This window comes from Pristiophorus japonicus, chromosome 6 (genome assembly GCF_044704955.1).
Source record: "Pristiophorus japonicus isolate sPriJap1 chromosome 6, sPriJap1.hap1, whole genome shotgun sequence".
NCBI lineage: Eukaryota > Metazoa > Chordata > Chondrichthyes > Pristiophoridae > Pristiophorus > Pristiophorus japonicus.
The window spans coordinates 147,116,220-147,134,538 of NC_091982.1; the positions used below are offsets into that span (position 1 = coordinate 147,116,220).

Sequence of the window (18,319 nt, forward strand, 5' to 3'; positions counted from 1 at the left end):
AATTGGTCTGACATTTCTTTGTTCCCCATTATAAATTCACCTGAATCCGACTGCAAGGGACCTACGTTTGTCTTCACTATTTTCTCTTCACATATCTATAGAAGCTTTTGCAGTCAGTTTTTATGTTCCCTGCAAGCTTCTTCTCGTACTCTATTTTCCCCCTCTTAATTAAACCCTTTGTCCTCCTCTGCTGTGATGTGTCATCATATGGTGTTGGTGTGTATTGGAACAAGCTAATGAATTTGGGAAATTGTAACCGGTTGCTTATGCATCCAGAAGTCTGTCTAAGGCTGAGAGGACCTATAGAATGATTGAAAAAGAAGCGTTATTGTGTGTTTATGGGGTAAAAGAAAATGCATCAATATCTGTTTGGGCTCAAATTTGAATTGGAAACCGACCATAAGCCACTGATATCCCTCTTTTCTGAAAGTAAAGGGATATGCATCGGCCCGCATTCAGAGATGGACGCTCACGTTGTCCGCATACAACTACGCCATCCGCCACAGGCCAGGCACAGAAAACTGTGCCAATGCTCTTAGTAGGTTGCCATTGCCCACCACAGGGGTGGAGATGGTGCAGCCCGCAGATTTAGTTATGATAATGGAAGCATTTGAGAGTGAGCAATCACCTGTTACCGCCCGACAGATTAGAACCTGGATGAGCCAGGACCCCTTACTGTCCTTAGAAAAAAAAACTGTGTGCTCCACGGGAGTTGGTCTAGTGCCCTGTTAGAAATGCAGGAAGAAATAAAGCTATACCAGCGGCGCAAAGATGAAATGTCTATACAGGCAGACTGCCTTCTGTGGGGCAATCGGGTACTGGTACCAAAAAAGGGCAGGGACACTTTCATTAGTGATCTCCACAGTACCCACCCAGGCGTTGTAATGATGAAAGCGATAGCCAGATCCCACGTGTGGTGGCCCGGTATCGATGCAGACTTAGATTCCTGTGTGCACAAATGTAACACATGTTCACAGTTAAGCAATGCACCCAGGGAGGTGCCATTGAGTTTATGGGCGTGGCCCTCCAAACCGTGGTATAGGGTCCATGTCGACTATGCAGGCCCGTTCTTGGGAAAAATGTTCCTAGTGGTTGTAGCTGCGTACTCCAAATGGATTGAATGAGATAATGTCAGCAAGCACATCCGCTGCCACCACTGAAAGCCTGTGGGCCATGTTTGCCATGCACAGCCTGCCTGATGTCCTTGTGAGTGACAACGGGCCGTGTTTCACCAATGCCGAGTTCAAAGAGTTCATGACCCGCAATGGGATCAAACATGTCACATCTGCCCCGTTCAAACCAGCATCCAATGATCAGGCAGAGAGAGCAGTGCAAACAATCAAGCAGAGCTTGAAGAGGGTAACTGAAGGCTCACTGCCTATCCCAAGTCCTGCTTAGTTACCGCATAAGACCCCACTCGCTTACTGGGATTCCACCTGCTGAACTGCTCATGAAAAGGGCACTTAAGACAAGGCTCTTGTTAGTCCAGCCTGATCTACATGAACAGGTAGAGAGCAGGCGGCTTCAACAAAGCACATATCATGATCGCGCAAATGTGTCACGCGAAATTGAGATTAATGATCCTGTATTTGTGTTGAACTACGGACAAGGTCCCAAGTGGCTTCCCGGCACTGTCGTGGCCAAAGAGGGAAGTCGTGTGTTTCGGGTCAAACTTTCTAATGGACTCATCTACAGGAAACACTTGGACCAAATCAAACTCAGATTCACGGTCTATCCAGAGCAACCCCCAATAGACCCTACCTTTTTTGACCCTCCAACACACACACCAGTGGCAACTGACCCAGCGGTTGACCATGAAGCAGAACCCATCACCCGCAGCAGCCCAGTAGGACTCACCACATCAGGCAGCTCAGCAAGCCCAGTGAGGGCCTAACAAACGACTCACCAAAACCCACATTTGCACCGAGACGATCAACCAGGGAAAGAAAGGCCCCAGATCGACTCACCTTGTAAATAGTTACACTGTTGACTTTGGGGGCAGGGGAGGTGAGTGATGTTATACATGTCAAACCTGTAAATACCTTGTTTAACCACCAGAGGGCTCATCCCCTGGAGTCCCAAGGGATCCCACAATCCTTTGGGAGCACCTGTACTTAAGGAGGCCTCACAGACTGGAGAGGTACTCTGGAGACCTGTAATAAAAGACTACGGTGACACTTTACTTTGAGTTCACAGTATCTGGTCAGATTCTTTATTCAATACATAACAACTAGCACCAAAATGCTCTCCCACTGATGCCCCTTCCACCTGCCCCTCTTCATTCCCGAAAACCAAGTCCAGAACCGTCCCCTCCCTTGTTGGGCTTGTTACATACTGCCTAAAGAAGTTCTCCTGAATGCAATTTAGGAATTCCGCACCCTCTGTACCATTCACACAACTTTTTTCTCAGTTAATACTCGGGTGGTTGAAATCCTCCACTATTACAGCTCTATAGTTTTTGCACTTCGCAGCAATTTGCCCACATATTTGTTCTTCTATCTCCCTCTGACTGTTTGGGGGTCTATAGTACACTCCCTGTAGTGTGATCGCCCCTTTTTTGTTCTTTAATTCAACCCATATGGCCTCATTTGATGACCCCTCTAGCATATCATCCCTTCTCACAGCTGTAATTGTTTCTTTAATTAATACTGCGACTCCCCCTCCTTTTTTTACACTTCTCTCTATCCCGTCTGAAAACCCTGTAACCAGGAATGTTGAGCTGCCATACCTGCCCTTCTTTCAGCCATGTCTCAGTAATAGCTATAATATCATACTCCCAAGTGTCAATCTGTGCACTTAGCTCATCTGCCTTATTTCCTATACTCCTTGTATTCAAGTATATACCATTTAGTATTGCCAAATTCCCCTGTTGACTATTTTCCGCCCTTGTTTCTCTGTCTTCCAAATTCACTTTCTACTTCTACTTCTCTGCTGCCCAATTCCAGCTTTGTTTCTCTCCCCACTGAATCTATATTCTGGTTCCCATCCCCCTGCCAAGCTAGTTTAAACCATCCCCATCAGCACTAGCAAAATCTCCTGCGAGGATACGGATCTCGGCTCTGTTGAGGTTGGCTTGTACAGGTCCCACCTCCCCTAGAAACAATCCCAATGCCTCAGGAAACTAAAGCTCTCACTCCTGCACCATCTCTCCAGCCACGCATTCATCTTCTCTATCTTCCTATTTCTGTACTCACTAGCACGTGGCACCGGCAATAATCTGGAGATTAGTACCTTTGAGGTCCTGCTTTTTAATCCCTCTCCTAGCTCCCTAAACTCTGCTTGCCGGACCTCATCTCTCTTTCTACCTATGTCATCGGTACCGATATGGACCATGACCTCTGGCTATTCTCCCTCTTCCCCCCCCAGAATGTCTTGCAGCCGCTCAGTGACATCCTTGACCCAGGCACCAGCGAGGCAACATACCATCCTGGAATCACGTCTGCGGCCGCAGAACGCCTGTCTGCTCCCCTGACTATTGAAATAGCCTAGCACTATTGCTCTTCCATTCTTCTTCCCCCCCCCCCCCCCCCCCCCGTGCAGCTGAGCCACCCATGGTGCCATGGACTTGGCTCTGGCTGCACTGCCCAGAGGCACCATCGTCCTCACCAGTACTCAGAACATAATACTGGTTGGAGAGCGAGATGGACTCCGGGGACTCCTGCACTACCTGCCTAGTCCTCCTCTTCTGTCTGGTGGTCACCCACCCCCTCTCTGCCTGCACACTCTTATACTGCGGGGTGACCACCTCTAGAAACGTGCTAGCCACGAAATTCTCAGCCTTGCGGATGCACCGCAGTGACTCTAGCTGCCGCTCGAGCTCCGAAACGTGATGCTCAAGCCGCTGTCACTGGTGATACCTCCTGCACACATCGTTGTCCAGGCGACACGAAGCGTCCAGGACTTCCCACATGTCACAGGGTGTGCACTCCACGGGACTGAGCTGCTCCGCTATGCCTCTAGTTAATAGATTCGGAACTATCGAGCAGAAATAAACTCTAAAACTTAGCAAACTGCACCCAGCAGCTACTCAGCAATCAGCTGATTTAATGAATGAGGTTTTTTAGATTAGAAATATCACTTATCTAAGTTTACATTTTTAATCGTGGCTCTTAACTTACAACAATGCCCAAGGTTTAAAAAAAAGAGAAATAGAGAAATACTCACCAACCAACCAGCCAATCACTTTGCAAGCCACACTTTGATTTTGTCCCCCCTTCACTCCTCTCGTGCTGTTTCCAGCTCCCAGCTCCCAGTAGCAGCTGTTTCCTTTGATCCCCGCCGCTCAGGTCCCGCTCTCGCTCTACATCTCAGTCCTAAATGGCCAACCCCTTATTCTGAGACTGTGACCCCTAGTTCTAGCCTCCCCAGCCAGGGGAAATATCTTCTCAGCATCTTATACATTTCAAAATGAGATAATTTAGCTTTTCTAATTCTCCTACCAAAGTGGATAACTTCCCACTTCTCACATTCTATTCCATCTGCCATGTTCTTGCCCAATCACTTAACCTGTCTATAATCCATTGCAGCCTCTTTGCGTCCTTCTCACAACTTACTTTTCCACCGAGCTTTGTATCGTCAGTAAACTTGGATACATTACACTCTGTCCCCTCATCTAAGTCATTAATATAGATTGTAAATAGCTGAGGCCCAAGCACCAATCCTTGTGTCTGCCAACCTGAAAATGATCCGTTTATTCCAACTCTCTGCTTTCTGTTCATTAACCAATCCTCAATCCATGCTAATATATTATCCTCAATCCCATGAGCCCTAATTTTGTGTCATAAAATCTTGCGAGGCACCTTATCGAATGTTTTTTGAAAATAAAAATGCAGTATATCCACTGGTTTCCCCCTTATCTATCCTGATAGTTACAAACTCAAAAAACTCTTAACAGATTTGTCAGACACAATTTCCCTTTTATAAATCCATGTTGACACTGCCCAGTCATATTGTAATTTTCTAAGTGCCCTGTTACCATGTCCCTAATAATAAAATCTACTACTACTGCTATCAGGCTAACTGGTCTAAAGTTCCCTGTCTTCTCGCTTCCTCCTTTCTTGAATAGCGGGGGTAACATTTTCTATCTTCCAATCTGCGAGGACGGTTCTAGAATCTAGGGAATTCTGGAAGATAAAAACCAATGGGTCCACTTTCTCTGTAGCCACTTCTTCTAAAGCCCTCGGATATAGGCCATCAGGTCCAGGGGACTTCTCGGCTTTTAGTTCCATTAATGTCTCCAGTACTATCATTTTCTTATACTAATTTCTTTAAGTTCCACATTCTCATTAGACCTTTGGTTCCCCAATGTTTACGGAATGTTGTTTGTGTCTTCTGTGAAGACAGATTCAAATGATTTGTTTAATGTGTCTGCCATTTCCTTATACCCCATCATAATTTCTCCTGTCTCTGCCTGTAAGGAACCCACATTTACTTTCACTAATTTCTTTCTTTTCACATACCTTCAGAAGCTTTTACAGTCTGTTTTCTGTCTCTTGCCAGTTTAATCTCATTCTATTTTCTCTATCAATTTCTTTGAAAATGCTTTGATGAATTTTAAAACCCTCCCAATCCTCAGGCGTACTACTCTTTTTGGCAACATTTTAAGCCACTTCCTTTAATCCTAATACTATCTTTAACATCTCTTTTTAGTCACAGTTAGAGCACTTTTCCCATGGGGGTTTATTCCTTGAGGGAATGTATATTTTTGTCAATGATGTATTAATTCTTTAAATGTTTGTCATTGCTTATCTACCATCCTATCTTTTAATTTATTCTCCCAATCTATCTTCGACAATTCACCCCTCATACCTACATAGTTTGCTTTGTTCAGATTTAAGACCTGAGTTTAGATTTAACCAAATCACTGTCAAACTCAAAATAAAATGCTATCATATTATGATTACTCTTCCCCAGAGGCTCCGTTAGTACAAGGTTATTAATGAACTCTGTCCCATCGTACAATACTAGATCTAAAATAGCCGATTCCATCGTTGGTTCCCCACCATGCTGATCTAGAAAACTATCTTGAATGCATTCCATGAATTCGTCCTCCACACTATTACTGCAAATTTGGTTTGCCCAGTTTATATGAAGATTAAAGTCCCCAATTGCTGTCTTACCCTTGTTACATGCACCCCAATTCCCTGATTTATATCGTGTCTGACACTAGTACTACTGTTAGGGGGTCTATAAATACTCCCACCAGTGTTTTCTGCCCCTTAGCTCCACTTCGTGATTTCTACATCTTGATTTTCCGAACTAAGGTACTTTCTCTCTACTGTCTTTATCATAATTTATCAGGGCAACCCGCCTCCCCCCAGCCTCCCCCCCCCCCCCGCCCCACCCTTTCCATTTTGCCTAGCTCTTCTAAAAATCAAGTATGCTGGAATATTTAGTTCCCAACCTTGGTTACTCTGCAACCATGTCTCTGTAATGGCTATTAGATCAAACCCATTTATTTCTATCTGTGCTGTCAATTCATGTATTTTGTTGCGAATGCTTCACTCATTCAGATATAGTGCCTTTAGCTTTAACTTTTACTCTCTTCCCCTGATGTCGCCTTCATCACTGATGCCCTATGACCTTTGTTTCTCTCTGTCCCTTCCTGATCCACTCTGCTTATTTTTACCCAAATTGCTACTCTGCTCTGGAGCCTTGACATTTCCCTTAAATGCTTTTGAATTTACTCTTTCATGAATTCTCCCACTGTCGCCCACCCACCTTCATTAATTTAAAGATATGTCTACTGCCCTCGTTATTCGATTCGCCAGGACACTGCTCCCAACCTGGTTTTAATGGTGCCAAAACTGCTCCCTCTTTCCCCAGTACTGGTGCCAGTGCCCCATAAATCCTTTTATATATTCATTCCAGAGCCACCTTGCCTTTTATCATGTATGTACATGCTGTTTGTAGCCACCAGATGGTGTCATTGTTGGAGGCCACTGAGCAGCACGCACATGGTGCTGCTCTGGTATAAAAGACCAGCCATTTTGTGAGTCTGGCACTTTGGGCCATAATAAAGCAGAGCCAAGGGTGGACCTTGTTCAGTTAAACAGTACTCAGTTTGTACCTTTATTGCATACATAACACCTTTAGTATTACTATTCCAGAGGCACCTTGCCTTTAGTATTACTATAGGTCAAAGGGAACATTCAAATCCAGAAAAGACAAATTTAGGATTGATATTGTGAAGTTTTTCATAAGAATAATTAACGTGGAGTGAATTTTATTAAAGTAGTGGAGGAAACAGCCCTTGAATCATTTACAGCATCTAAATACCTCTTGAATAACTCCAGACTAACTTCAGTTAATGAGCTATGAAAATAGGTTAAGGGTATTCAATCTACTCTAATCAGATCAAAGGACGTGATACCCTGTACACCTTTTTAAAACATTGCAGGACTCAGTGAGGTGGGTGTGAAAATATTCTTTGTTCTGAAACATGAGAGGATAGAGGCTTGATTATTAGCGAATGAAAGGAGTGACGAGAGATTGTACAGGGACGTGATCGGGGCCCAGGAGAGGCGCAAGTTCGGGGCCAGAAGAGCCGAGGGCCCAGGGGCAGCATGGGCCAGCCCACACTGCGATATGTGTGCGCACTAGGTCCATGCAGCAGAGCAGGCCTCCAGTCATCTTGGGTAATCCTTGCCACTGGACCAAGACCTGGCTCTGTCAAGCCAGGCGTGGAAGCAAGTCATCACCCTTTCGAGGAATATCTCCATTCTTTCTATCGTGCTGCTTCAGGTTTTTTATTTGATTATCTCACCAAATCTCTCTGCTCACTTCATTCTGTTACTTGGTGTTCGTTTTTTTCGCCTTCGTCGTGTCGCGCTCTTCTGATGATTTTCACTGTTCGGCAGTCAGTCCACCTGCATCTTATTCCAGCTCCCTCCCGTCAACTGCTTGAACTGCAGCACGTTCCTTCTTGTCGACTTTTCCCTTCATGTTCCAGACCGTGCACATTTTAGACATCTGCATTCCAATTTCAAACATCACTTCAAATTTCAAATGCCAATGTTCCAAATTCAAATGCTCGGTTTCTGACCTTTGGGCAGACTGGCAATGAAGCAGAAACCTTCTGTCTCCAACTTCTATACACTCAGTCTTTCATACCAGTGTCAGGCTCCCTATCCCTTCTGTACCACTGTCAGGACCCCTATCCCTTTGGTACCAATATTGGGGCCCCTCCTCCATCTATACCAGAGTCAGACCCCTCTCCCTTGTATGACAGAATTAGCTGAGGCTCATGGGTAGCATACTCACCTCTGAGTCAGAAGGTTGTGGGTTCAAGTCCCACTCCAGGCACTTGAACACAATAAATCTAGACTGGCACTCCAGTGCAGTACTGCGGGAGTGCTACACTGTCGGAGGCCCCGTCTGCTCTCTCAGGTGGATGTAAAAGATCCCATGGCACTATTTCAAAGAACCACAAGGGAGTTATCCCAGTGTCCTGGCCAATATTTATCCCTCAATCAACATAACAAAAACAGATTATCCAGTCATTGTCACATTTCTGTTTGTGGAAGTTTGCTGTGTACAAGTTGCCTGCTGCGTTTCCCACAGTACAACAGTGACTACACTCCAAAAGTACTTCATTGGCTGTAAAGTGCTTTGAGACATCCAGTGGTTGTGAAAGGCGCTATATAAATGTAAGTCTATCTTTCTTTCTTTATACCAGGGTCCGGGCCCCTCCCCCTTGTCGTCGCCGCCGTCGTCATAGGCAGACCCTCGAAATCGAAGAAGAATTGCTTTCTTTCTAAAAATGAGTTCTTAGATGACTGTACAATGCAATACGGGAATTACAGTCCCTGTCACAGGTGGGACAGATAGTGGTTGAGGAAAGGGTGGGTGGGACTGGTTTGCCGCACGCACTTTCCGCTGCCTGCGCTTGATTTCTGCATGCTCTCGGCGATGAGACTCGAGGTGCTCAGCGCCCTCCTGGATGCACGTCCTCCATTTCGGGCGGTCTTTGGCCAGGGACTCCCAGGTGTCAGTGGGGTTGTTGCATTTTATCAAGGAGGCTTTGAGGGTGTCCTTGAAACATTTCCTCTGCCCACCTTGGGCTCACTTGCACCGTGCAGGAGTTCCGAGTAGAGTGCTTGCTTTGGGAGTTTTGTGTCTGGCATGCGAACAATGTGGAGCTGGTAGAGTGTGGTCAGTGCTTCGATGCTGGAGATGTTGTCCTGATCGAGAATGCTAACATTGGTGCATCTGTCCTCCCAGGGGATTTGCAGGATCTTGCGGAGACATCGTTGGTGGTATTTCCCCAGTGATTTGAGATGTCTACTATATATGGTCCACGTCTCTGAGCCATACAGGAGGGCGGGTAGCCTTACAGCCATGTAGACGAGATTCACTACCGCTTCCAGTACGCCAGCGCAGCCTTCGGCCGCCTGAGGAAAAGAGTGTTTGAAGATCAGGCCCTCAAATCTCCCCCTTGTATTCCAGGTTTAGAGCATGAGATGCGCCAGAATTGGGGCAGGAGTTGCTGCTTAGACAGACAGTCTTCATGTTGCTGGAAAAATAACTGAAAATTTGGGAGGAATTTGCCTTCTGCTTCCTGAGTGTGGCGATAGTGTAACAAGACCCTCGCCACTGAAATGGACCTCTAAACACTGGACACTCAGCCCTCTACTGATGCATCACCAGGAACCATATTGGCTGCCAGGAGGTGTGGATGTGTCTGTGGGGCTGGAGATTGACTGTAGACCTTTGGTCTCCTAAGCTTTCCATCACTGGGCGATTTGCTCGCTTCATGTCTCTACTGTACATTGATAGCGATTGATTGCTGTGATTAGTCAACAACTCCATTATCATTGCATGATGCAGCTCATTATCATCATAGGCAGTCCCTCGAAATCGAGGAAGACTTGCTTTCACTCTAAAAGTGAGTTCTCAGGTGACTCTGCAGTCCAATACGGGAATTACAGTCTCTGTCACAGGTGGGACAGACAGTGGTTGGAGGAAAGGTGGACGGGGAGCCTGGCTCACCAACTTCAAGAGTAAGCGCAAAGGGGACTGGGTTGCCATGGTTTTGAGCATTGGATGGTTAGGAATGGGGGGCATTGGGTCTTGGGTTGGGAGCTCTGGCATCAATCATCGATAGTAGTTGTGACTTCTGTGGCAATTACATCTTTGTATGCACGGTGTCGGTCTGTGTGTGTCTGTGTGTGTGTGTGTGTGTGCAGTCCTTGTATTGGATATAAGCCAATTGGCCTCACCCTCCAGTCCTGGGAATCATGCATGTCCAATAGCATATAAGCCCATACCCAGGAGGAAAATACATTATTCCTCTCAGCCATTCTATTCGATAACCTGTGCGCTTGTGGTCCTGTGACTCGAGTGCAGTACCTTCCCGTCAAGTGATTAATGCAGTGAATGCCCACTGACAAGTGGGAAAACCAGTGATCAGAGGTCTTTGACATTATGTTGCACGCTCTTGAATTTGTCTTTTAAAAGCAAAATTCATTTGGAACTTTCAAGATGGCCCAATGTTCCAAGCTGCACTGTGCGTTGTGTCAGTGAACCATACAGGAAGCTGATGTCAGCCGGGCCAGTAGCTGGAGGGCTAATATTCTAATATTGGCCCCGGTGCCTGGAGGCTAGATTGTCCATTGACCCGAGTTGGAAACCTTATGAGGACAATTTTCTTTAGCATTGAGTGCTGTTTTTTTGGCGCCCGATGATTTTTTTTTTGGCGTAATCGGTCATTTGAAATTCTCCCCAAAGTTTTGCCGCCGGCGCCGACTGTCAACACCAGATATTTTGGCTCTGGTCTGCATTGAAAAGGGATTTCGCCCCATTTCTTACCATTTATGCCAGTTTCCCCAACAACAATTTTTTTCCAAATGGCGCGGAGAGATCTTAGACACCATTGTAAAAAAGCCTACCTTAAGTTAGGGAAATCGGTGCTGGCCTGCTGCAATCCCTGACCAAAGGTCCTCCATACACGTTCTAGAGCTTCTGTGCCAGACTAAACAACAATCAAACTCCAAGCACATTGAAAATAATTTGCACCACTATAAGGAAATGTCATTCACAGCATACATTGAAGTGTTGTTAAACTTGCAGAAGAGCCTTTTCAATTTAGTTGCCTTAATACAATTGAATGCAACTTCGTGTCAATTTCATACTATTTCAGTCCACAGTATTTTCAGTTAGTGAGTGATTTTTTTCCCCCAGCGCATGCGCAGTGATTTTTTGACGCACACTGCAATACAAGCTCCGCCCCCAGAATTGTCTTCGGGCAGCGTGATGCTAAAAATAACTTCTGCTTTCTGGAAAGTGCCGGTTTGTTTTGCGCAAATAGGGGAAAAAAACGTACGTTATCGTACGTGGGTGCCAGAAATCGAGAATGTGGAAAATCGGGGCCTCTGAGTGCTGACATTGGCTGAGGACAATGATGTACTCCATAGTTGAATAGTCTGTCGGCCCATGTGGTGTAGGTTCAGACATTGAAAATCACCATAACTTGATGGTACAGGAGGAAAGCTCATGGCTGCTATGTGACCATGCCTCACCGAGGATCAATGCCATTTAGTCAAAGGAGGTGACCATGTGGGTGGGAATATCTATGTTTAAGCTTAGCTGAGCACCTACATTGCAAAAGTTACATACAAAAATTCCTGAGTGGAATGAAATTTTGAGTTTCGATATGGCTGGTGGATAGATGGATTGCGGCTTCTGAAGTTGGTTTATTCTCCCCTTTACAGATGAGAGCTGAGAACGAGAGGCTGAGATCTACTTTATCCACAGACCAGAGAACTACAGCCCAATATTTCCAAAAGCAAATCAGTACGCTCAGTTCAAAGGTCAAAGAGCAGAGTGCAGTCATCTGGTCTCAGGAAGAGCAGGTACACCGCTTGCAATCTCTACAGCCTTTTCCATTTGTGCCGTGGATCTAAGTGTCACTGGCAAGACACAATTGTTGCCCGTTCCTGGTTGCCCTGGGGATGTGGGCTTTTTCCCTTCAGTAATTGTTTGTATAACCGAGGGGCTTGCTCGGTCCCAACAGAGGGTATTAAGAGTCAGTTGGCCAGTGTGAGACTGGAGCCATGTGTAGGTTAAACCAAGTCGGGGGAGTGGGCTTCTGTCCTTGTAGAACATCAGTGCACCATTTGGGTTTCTCCCATTTCTACACTTCGCCCTCCCCCCCCCCACCGCCCCCCCCCCCCCCCCCCCCAAACCCCCTGCCTGCCCTGAGTACAAAGCTAGACAATTGTATCCAATTCTAGGCACCACACTTTAGGAAGGATGTCAAGGCCTTGGAGAGGGTGGAGAGATTATTTACTAGAATGGTATCAGTTATGTGGAGAGACGAGAGAAGCTGAGGTTATTCTCCTTAGAGCACAGAAGGTTAAGGGAGATTTAATAGTATTCAAAATTCTGAGTGTTTTTGATAGAGAATATAGGGTGAAACTGTTTTCACAGGCAGGAGAATCGGTAACCAGAGGGTACAGATTTAAGATCATTGGTAAAAGAACCAGGGGGAGATGAGGAGAATATTTTTAGCAGAGATATGGTATGATCTGGAATGCAATGGGTGATGGAAGCTGATTGAGTAGGGAATTGGATATATACTTGAAAAGGAAAGTTTTGCAGGGCTTTGGGGAAAAAGCAGGGGAGTGGGACTAATTAGATAGCTCCTTCAGAGCACCGGAACAGGCACGATGATCCGAATGGCCTCCTTCAGTGCTGTATGATTCTATAATTCTACGCCCTTCCAGGTATGACCAGGTCAGAGTAATACTGCCCTCTACACTATCCCATCAAACAGTCCCAGGGCAGGTACAGCACGGAGTTAGATACAGAGTAAAGTTTCCTTTACACTGTCCATCAAACACTCCCAGGGCAGGTACAGCACGGGTTAGATACAGAGTGAAGCTCCCTCAGAAGATGAGAAGATGAGATTTAATAATGGGAAATGTGGAAATGGCTGAGACCGTAAACAATTATTTTGCTTCGGTCTTCACAGTGGAAGACACAAAAACCATGCCAAAAATTGCTGGTCACGGGAATGTGGGAAGGGAGGACCTTGAGACAATCACTATCACTAGGAGGGTAGTGCTGGACAGGCTAATGGGACTCAAGGTAGACAAATCCCCTGGTCCTGATGAAATGCATCCCAGGGTATTAAAAGAGATGGCGGAAGTTATAGCAGATGCATTCGTTATAATCTACCAAAATCCTCTGGACTCTGGGGAGGTACCAGCGGATTGGAAAGCAGCTAATGTAACGCCTCTGTTTAAAAAAAGGGGGCAGACAAAAGGCAGGTAACTATAGGCCAGTTAGTTTAACATCTGTAGTGGGGTAAATGCTTGAAGCTATCATTAAGGAAGAAATAGCGGGACATCTACATAGGAATAGTGCAATCAAGCAGACGCAACATGGATTCATGAAGGGGAAATCATGTTTAACTAATTTACTGGAATTCTTTGAGGATATAACGAGCATGGTGGATAGAGGTGTACCGATGGATGTGGTGTATTTAGATTTCCAAAAGGCATTCGATAAGGTGGCACTCAAAAGGTTACTGCAGAAGTTAAAGGTACGCGGAGTCAGAGGAAATGTATTAGCATGGATAGAGAATTGGCTGGCTAATAGAAAGCAGAGAGTTGGGATAACTGGGTCCTTTTTGGGTTGGAAATCGGTGGTTAGTGGTGTGCCACAGGGATCGGTGCTGGGACCACAACTGTTTACAATATACATAGATGACCTGGAAGAGGGGACAGAGTGTAATGTAACAAAATTTGCAGATGACACAAAGATTAGTGGGAAAGCGGGTTGTGTAGAGGACACAGAGAGGCTGCAAAGAGATTTAGATAGGTTAAGCGAATGGGCTAAGATGGAATACCATGTCAGAAAATGTGAGATCATCCACCTTGGAAAAAAAAAACAGTAAAAGGGAATATTATTTGAATGGGGAGAAATTACAACATGCTGCGTGCAGAGGGACTTGGGGGTCCTTGTGCATGAATCCCAAAAAGTTAGTTTGCAGGTGCAGCAGGTAGTCAGGAAGGCAAATGGAATGTTGGCCTTCATTGTGAGAGGGATGGAGTACAAAAGCAGGGAGGTCCTTCTGCAACGGTATTGGTGAGGCCGCACCTGGGGTACTGCGTGCAGTTTTTGTCACCTTACTTAAGGAAGGATATACTAGCTTTGGAGAGGGTACAGAGACGATTCACTAGGCTGATTCTGGAGATGAGGAGGTTACCTTATGAAGATAGATTGAGTAGACTGGGTCTTTACTCGTTGGAGTTCAGAAGGATGAGGGGTGATCTTATAGAAAAATTTAAAATAATGAAAGGGATAGACAAGATAGTGGCAGAGAGGTTGTTTCCACTGGTCGGGGAGACTAGAACTAGGGGGCACAGCCTCAAAATACGGGGGAGCCAATTTAAAAGCGAGTTGAGAAGGAATTTCTTCTCCCGGAGGGTTGTGAATCTGTGGAATTCTCTGCCCAAGGAAGCAGTTGAGGCTAGCTCATTGAATGTATTCAAGTCACAGATAGATAGATTTTTAACCAATAAGGGAATTAAGGGTAACGGGGAGCAGGCGGGTAAGTGGAACTGAGTCCACGGCCAGATCAGCCATGATCTTGTTGAATGGCGGAGCAGGTTCGAGGGGCTAGATGGCCTACTCCTGTTCCTAATTCTTATGTTCTTATGTTCTTATGTTCTCTACACTGTCCCATCAAACACTCCGAGGGCAGGTACAGCACGGGTTAGATACAGAGTGAAGCTCCCTCTACACTGTCCCATCAAACACTACAGGGCAGGTACAGCACGGGGTTAGATACAGAGTAAAGCTCCCTCTACACTGTCCCATCAAACACTCCCTGGGCAGGTACAGCACGGGGTTAGATACAGACTAAAGTTCCCTCTACACTGTCCCATCAAACACTACAGGGCAGGTACAGCACGGGGTTAGATACAGAGTAAAACTCCTTCTACACTGCTTCATCAACACTCCCAGGGCAGGTACAGCACGGGTTAGATACAGACTAAAGTTCCCTCTACACTGTCCCATCAAACACTACAGGGCAGGTACAGCACGGGGTTAGATACAGAGTAAAACTCCTTCTACACTGCTTCATCAACACTCCCAGGGCAGGTACAGCATGGGTTAGATACAGAGTAAAAATCTCTCTACACTGCCCCATCAAACATCCCCAGGGCAGGTACAGCATGGGTTAGATACAGTAAAGATCTCTCTACACTGCCCCATCAAACATCCCCACGGCAGGTACAGCATGGGTTAGATACAGAGTAAAGATCTCTCTACACTGCCCCATCAAACATCCCCAGGGCAGGTACAGTATGGGATATATACAGAATGAAGTTCCCTACCCTGGTGTCACTTTGGCTATTCACCGGGCTCCCTGTATAAGCAGTTTTGTAAATAGCGACCAGCATGTAAGCTTCATACAGGGAAAATGATTGCAGGAATCACAATGAGCAGGTTTTATTGGAATAGACTCTGCTAGTGCTGAATCATAGATTACCCATTTCTAGTCGTGATCTCCCTGCATTGTTTGATTACAGATCAGGAATCTTTCCTCCAGACCAGTTCAAGGTAAGAACTCTTTGTTTCTTTATCTGTCTCTCTACCTATTGCTCTATGTGAGTCGTGAACTTGTAAGACCCAGCCCCCAGTGTGGACTGAGGGAAGGTTAGTGCTGGGAGTCAGGTGTATTGATCCATGCCCGATCCTCCAGTCTGCACTCCTCCCATTGCCCGAGTTAAAATGGCTGCATTATTATTCATAGCTGGGTTTCCAGTGTGCACTGCAACCATATGACCAAATGCTAAAGAGGAAATTCTGACACTGTGTGGGTCTGTGTCTTAGTACGTGTGTGTGCCAGACACTGACGGAAGTTGTATTTTCACAGCCTCCGGCAACTAGGGAGTGGGATTCATACTTAAGGGGCCGCCCATTTAAAACTGAGATGAGGAGAAATTTCTTCTGAGGGTTGTGAATCTGGGACATTGAATAAATTTAAGGCAGAAATCGACAGTTTCTTAAACGATAAGGGGTTATGGGGAACGGGCAGGGAAGTAGACCTGAGTCCTTGATTGGATCAGCCATGATCGTATTAAATGGCAGAGCAGACTCAAATGGCCATATGGACTACTCCTGTTCCTTATGTTTACAAGACTTGCATTTATATAGCGCCTTTCATGTCTCAAAGCATCTTTGCAGCTAATGAAGAACTTTTGGAATGTAGTTACTGTTGTAAAGTGTGAAACGCAGCAGCCAATTTGCGCACAGCAAACTCCCACAAACAGCAATGTGATAATGACCAGATAATCTGTTTTAGTGATGTTGATTGAGGGATAAATATTGGCCAGGACACCAGGGATAACTCCCCTGCTCTTCTTTGAAATAGTATCATGGGATCTTTTACATCCACCTGAGAGGGCAGACAGTGCCTTGATTTAACGTCTCATCCGAAAGGCAGCACCTCCGACAGTGCAGCGCTGCACTGGGAGCGTCAGTCTAGATTTAGGTGCTCAAGGCCCTGGAGTGGAGCTTGAACCCACAACCTTCTGACTCAAAGACGAGTGTGCTACCCACTGAGCCACAGCTGATAGTTGATAGAATCATAGAATGATACAGCACAGAAGGAAGCCATTCAGCAATCCTGTTAGTCTCACTCCCCGCTCTTTTCCCATATTCCTACAATTTTTTCTCAAAGTATTTATCCAATTCCATTTTGAAAGCTACTATTGAATCTGCCTTTGTCACCTTATCACGCAGTCCAATCCAAATCCTAACCACTCGTTGTGTAAAAAGGTTTTCCCTCATGTTGCCTCTAGTTCTTTTGCCAATCACCTTAAATCTGTGCCCTCTGGTTATCGACCCTTCAGCCATTGGAAACAGTTTCTCTTTATTTACTCTGTCTAGATCCTTCACGATTTTGAATACCTCTATCCCATCTCCTCTTAGCCTTCTCTGCTCTAAGGAGAGCAACCCCAGCTTCTCCAGTCTATCCACGCAACTGTAATCCCTCATCCCTGGAACCATTCTGATAAATCTCCTCTGCACCCTCTCCAAGGTCTTCACATCCTTCCTAAAGTGCGGTGCCCAGAATTGGACACATTACTCCAGCTGGGGCCGAACTCGCGTTTTATTCAGGATTAGCATAATTTCCTGGCTTTTGTACTCTAAGCCTCTGTTTATAAATCCCAACGACCCCCAGGTCTCTCTCTTCTTGCACCCCCTTTAAAATTGTACCATTTAGCTTGTATTGTCTCTCCTCATTCTCACTACTAATATCACCTCACACTTCTCTGCATTGAATTTCATCTGCCATGTGTCAGCTCACTCCATCAGCCTATTGAAGTCTATCACTATCTTTCTCATTGTTTACTGCACTTTCAAGTTTTGTGTCACCTGCAAATTGCGAAATTGTGCCCTGTTCCCCCAACACAGCAGTGATCCCAGTACCTCCCTCCAGTCTGAAAAACAGCCAGTCACCATAACTCTCTGTTTTTGTATCCACGCTGCTCCTTTTATCCCGTGAGCTTCAATTTTGCTAACAAGCCTACTATGTGGTACTTTATCATATCCGTAACATCACCCGCACACTCATCCATCCTCTCTGTTACCTCATCAAAAAACTCCATCCAGTTAGTCAGAACACGATTTGCCCGTAACAAATCGTGCTGGCTCTCCTTTATTAGTCCATACTTGTCCAAGTGACAATTTTCTCCGGGATTATTGTTTCTAAAAGCTCCCCCAACCCTGACGTTGAACTAACTGGCCTGTAACTGCCAGGTTTATCCTTCTCCCCATTTTTGAACAAAGGTGTAACATTTGCAAACCCCCAGTCCTCTGGCACCATCCCTGTGTCTAAGGAGGGTTGGAAGACTGTGGCCAGCACCTCTGCAATTTCTACCCTTACTTCCCTCTGCAACCCAGGATGCATCCCATCCGGGCCGGGTGACTTATCCACTGTAAGTACTGCCAGCCTTTCTAGCACCTTCTCTTCATCTATTTTTATCTCATCCAGTATCCCAACAACCTCCTCATTTACCATAGCTTTGGTAAACACCGCTGCAAAGTATTAATTTAGTCTCTCAGCCATGTCTTCTGCCTCCACCGATAGATCTCCATTTTGCCTTAATCAGCCCCACCGCTCCTCTGACAACCCTTTTACTGTTAATATGCCGATCGAAGACCTTTGGATTCCCTTTATGTCAGCCGCCAATCTATTCTCGTACTCTTTGCCCCTCTTATTTCCTTTTCCACTCTTGCTCTGTACTTTTTATATTCCGCCTGATTCTCCCTCGTATTATCACACTAACATCTGTCATAC

The 18,319-nt window shown here is 45.7% G+C and overlaps 1 protein-coding gene across 3 annotated transcripts in view; it reads left to right on the plus strand.

Annotated features, from left to right (window-relative positions):
• The window catches only part of dzip1l (DAZ interacting zinc finger protein 1-like), a 258,300-nt gene that overhangs the window by 39,150 nt on the left and 200,831 nt on the right, over positions 1 to 18,319 (plus strand). For 2 of the 3 annotated variants that reach the window (XM_070883278.1, XM_070883279.1), the window contains exons 7-8: positions 11,712 to 11,852; positions 15,543 to 15,573. In XM_070883278.1, coding sequence (XP_070739379.1) covers positions 11,712 to 11,852; positions 15,543 to 15,573 — 172 coding nt within the window. The remainder of the gene's footprint in view (positions 1 to 11,711; positions 11,853 to 15,542; positions 15,574 to 18,319) is intronic. The other variant, XM_070883280.1, reaches the window with a different exon arrangement.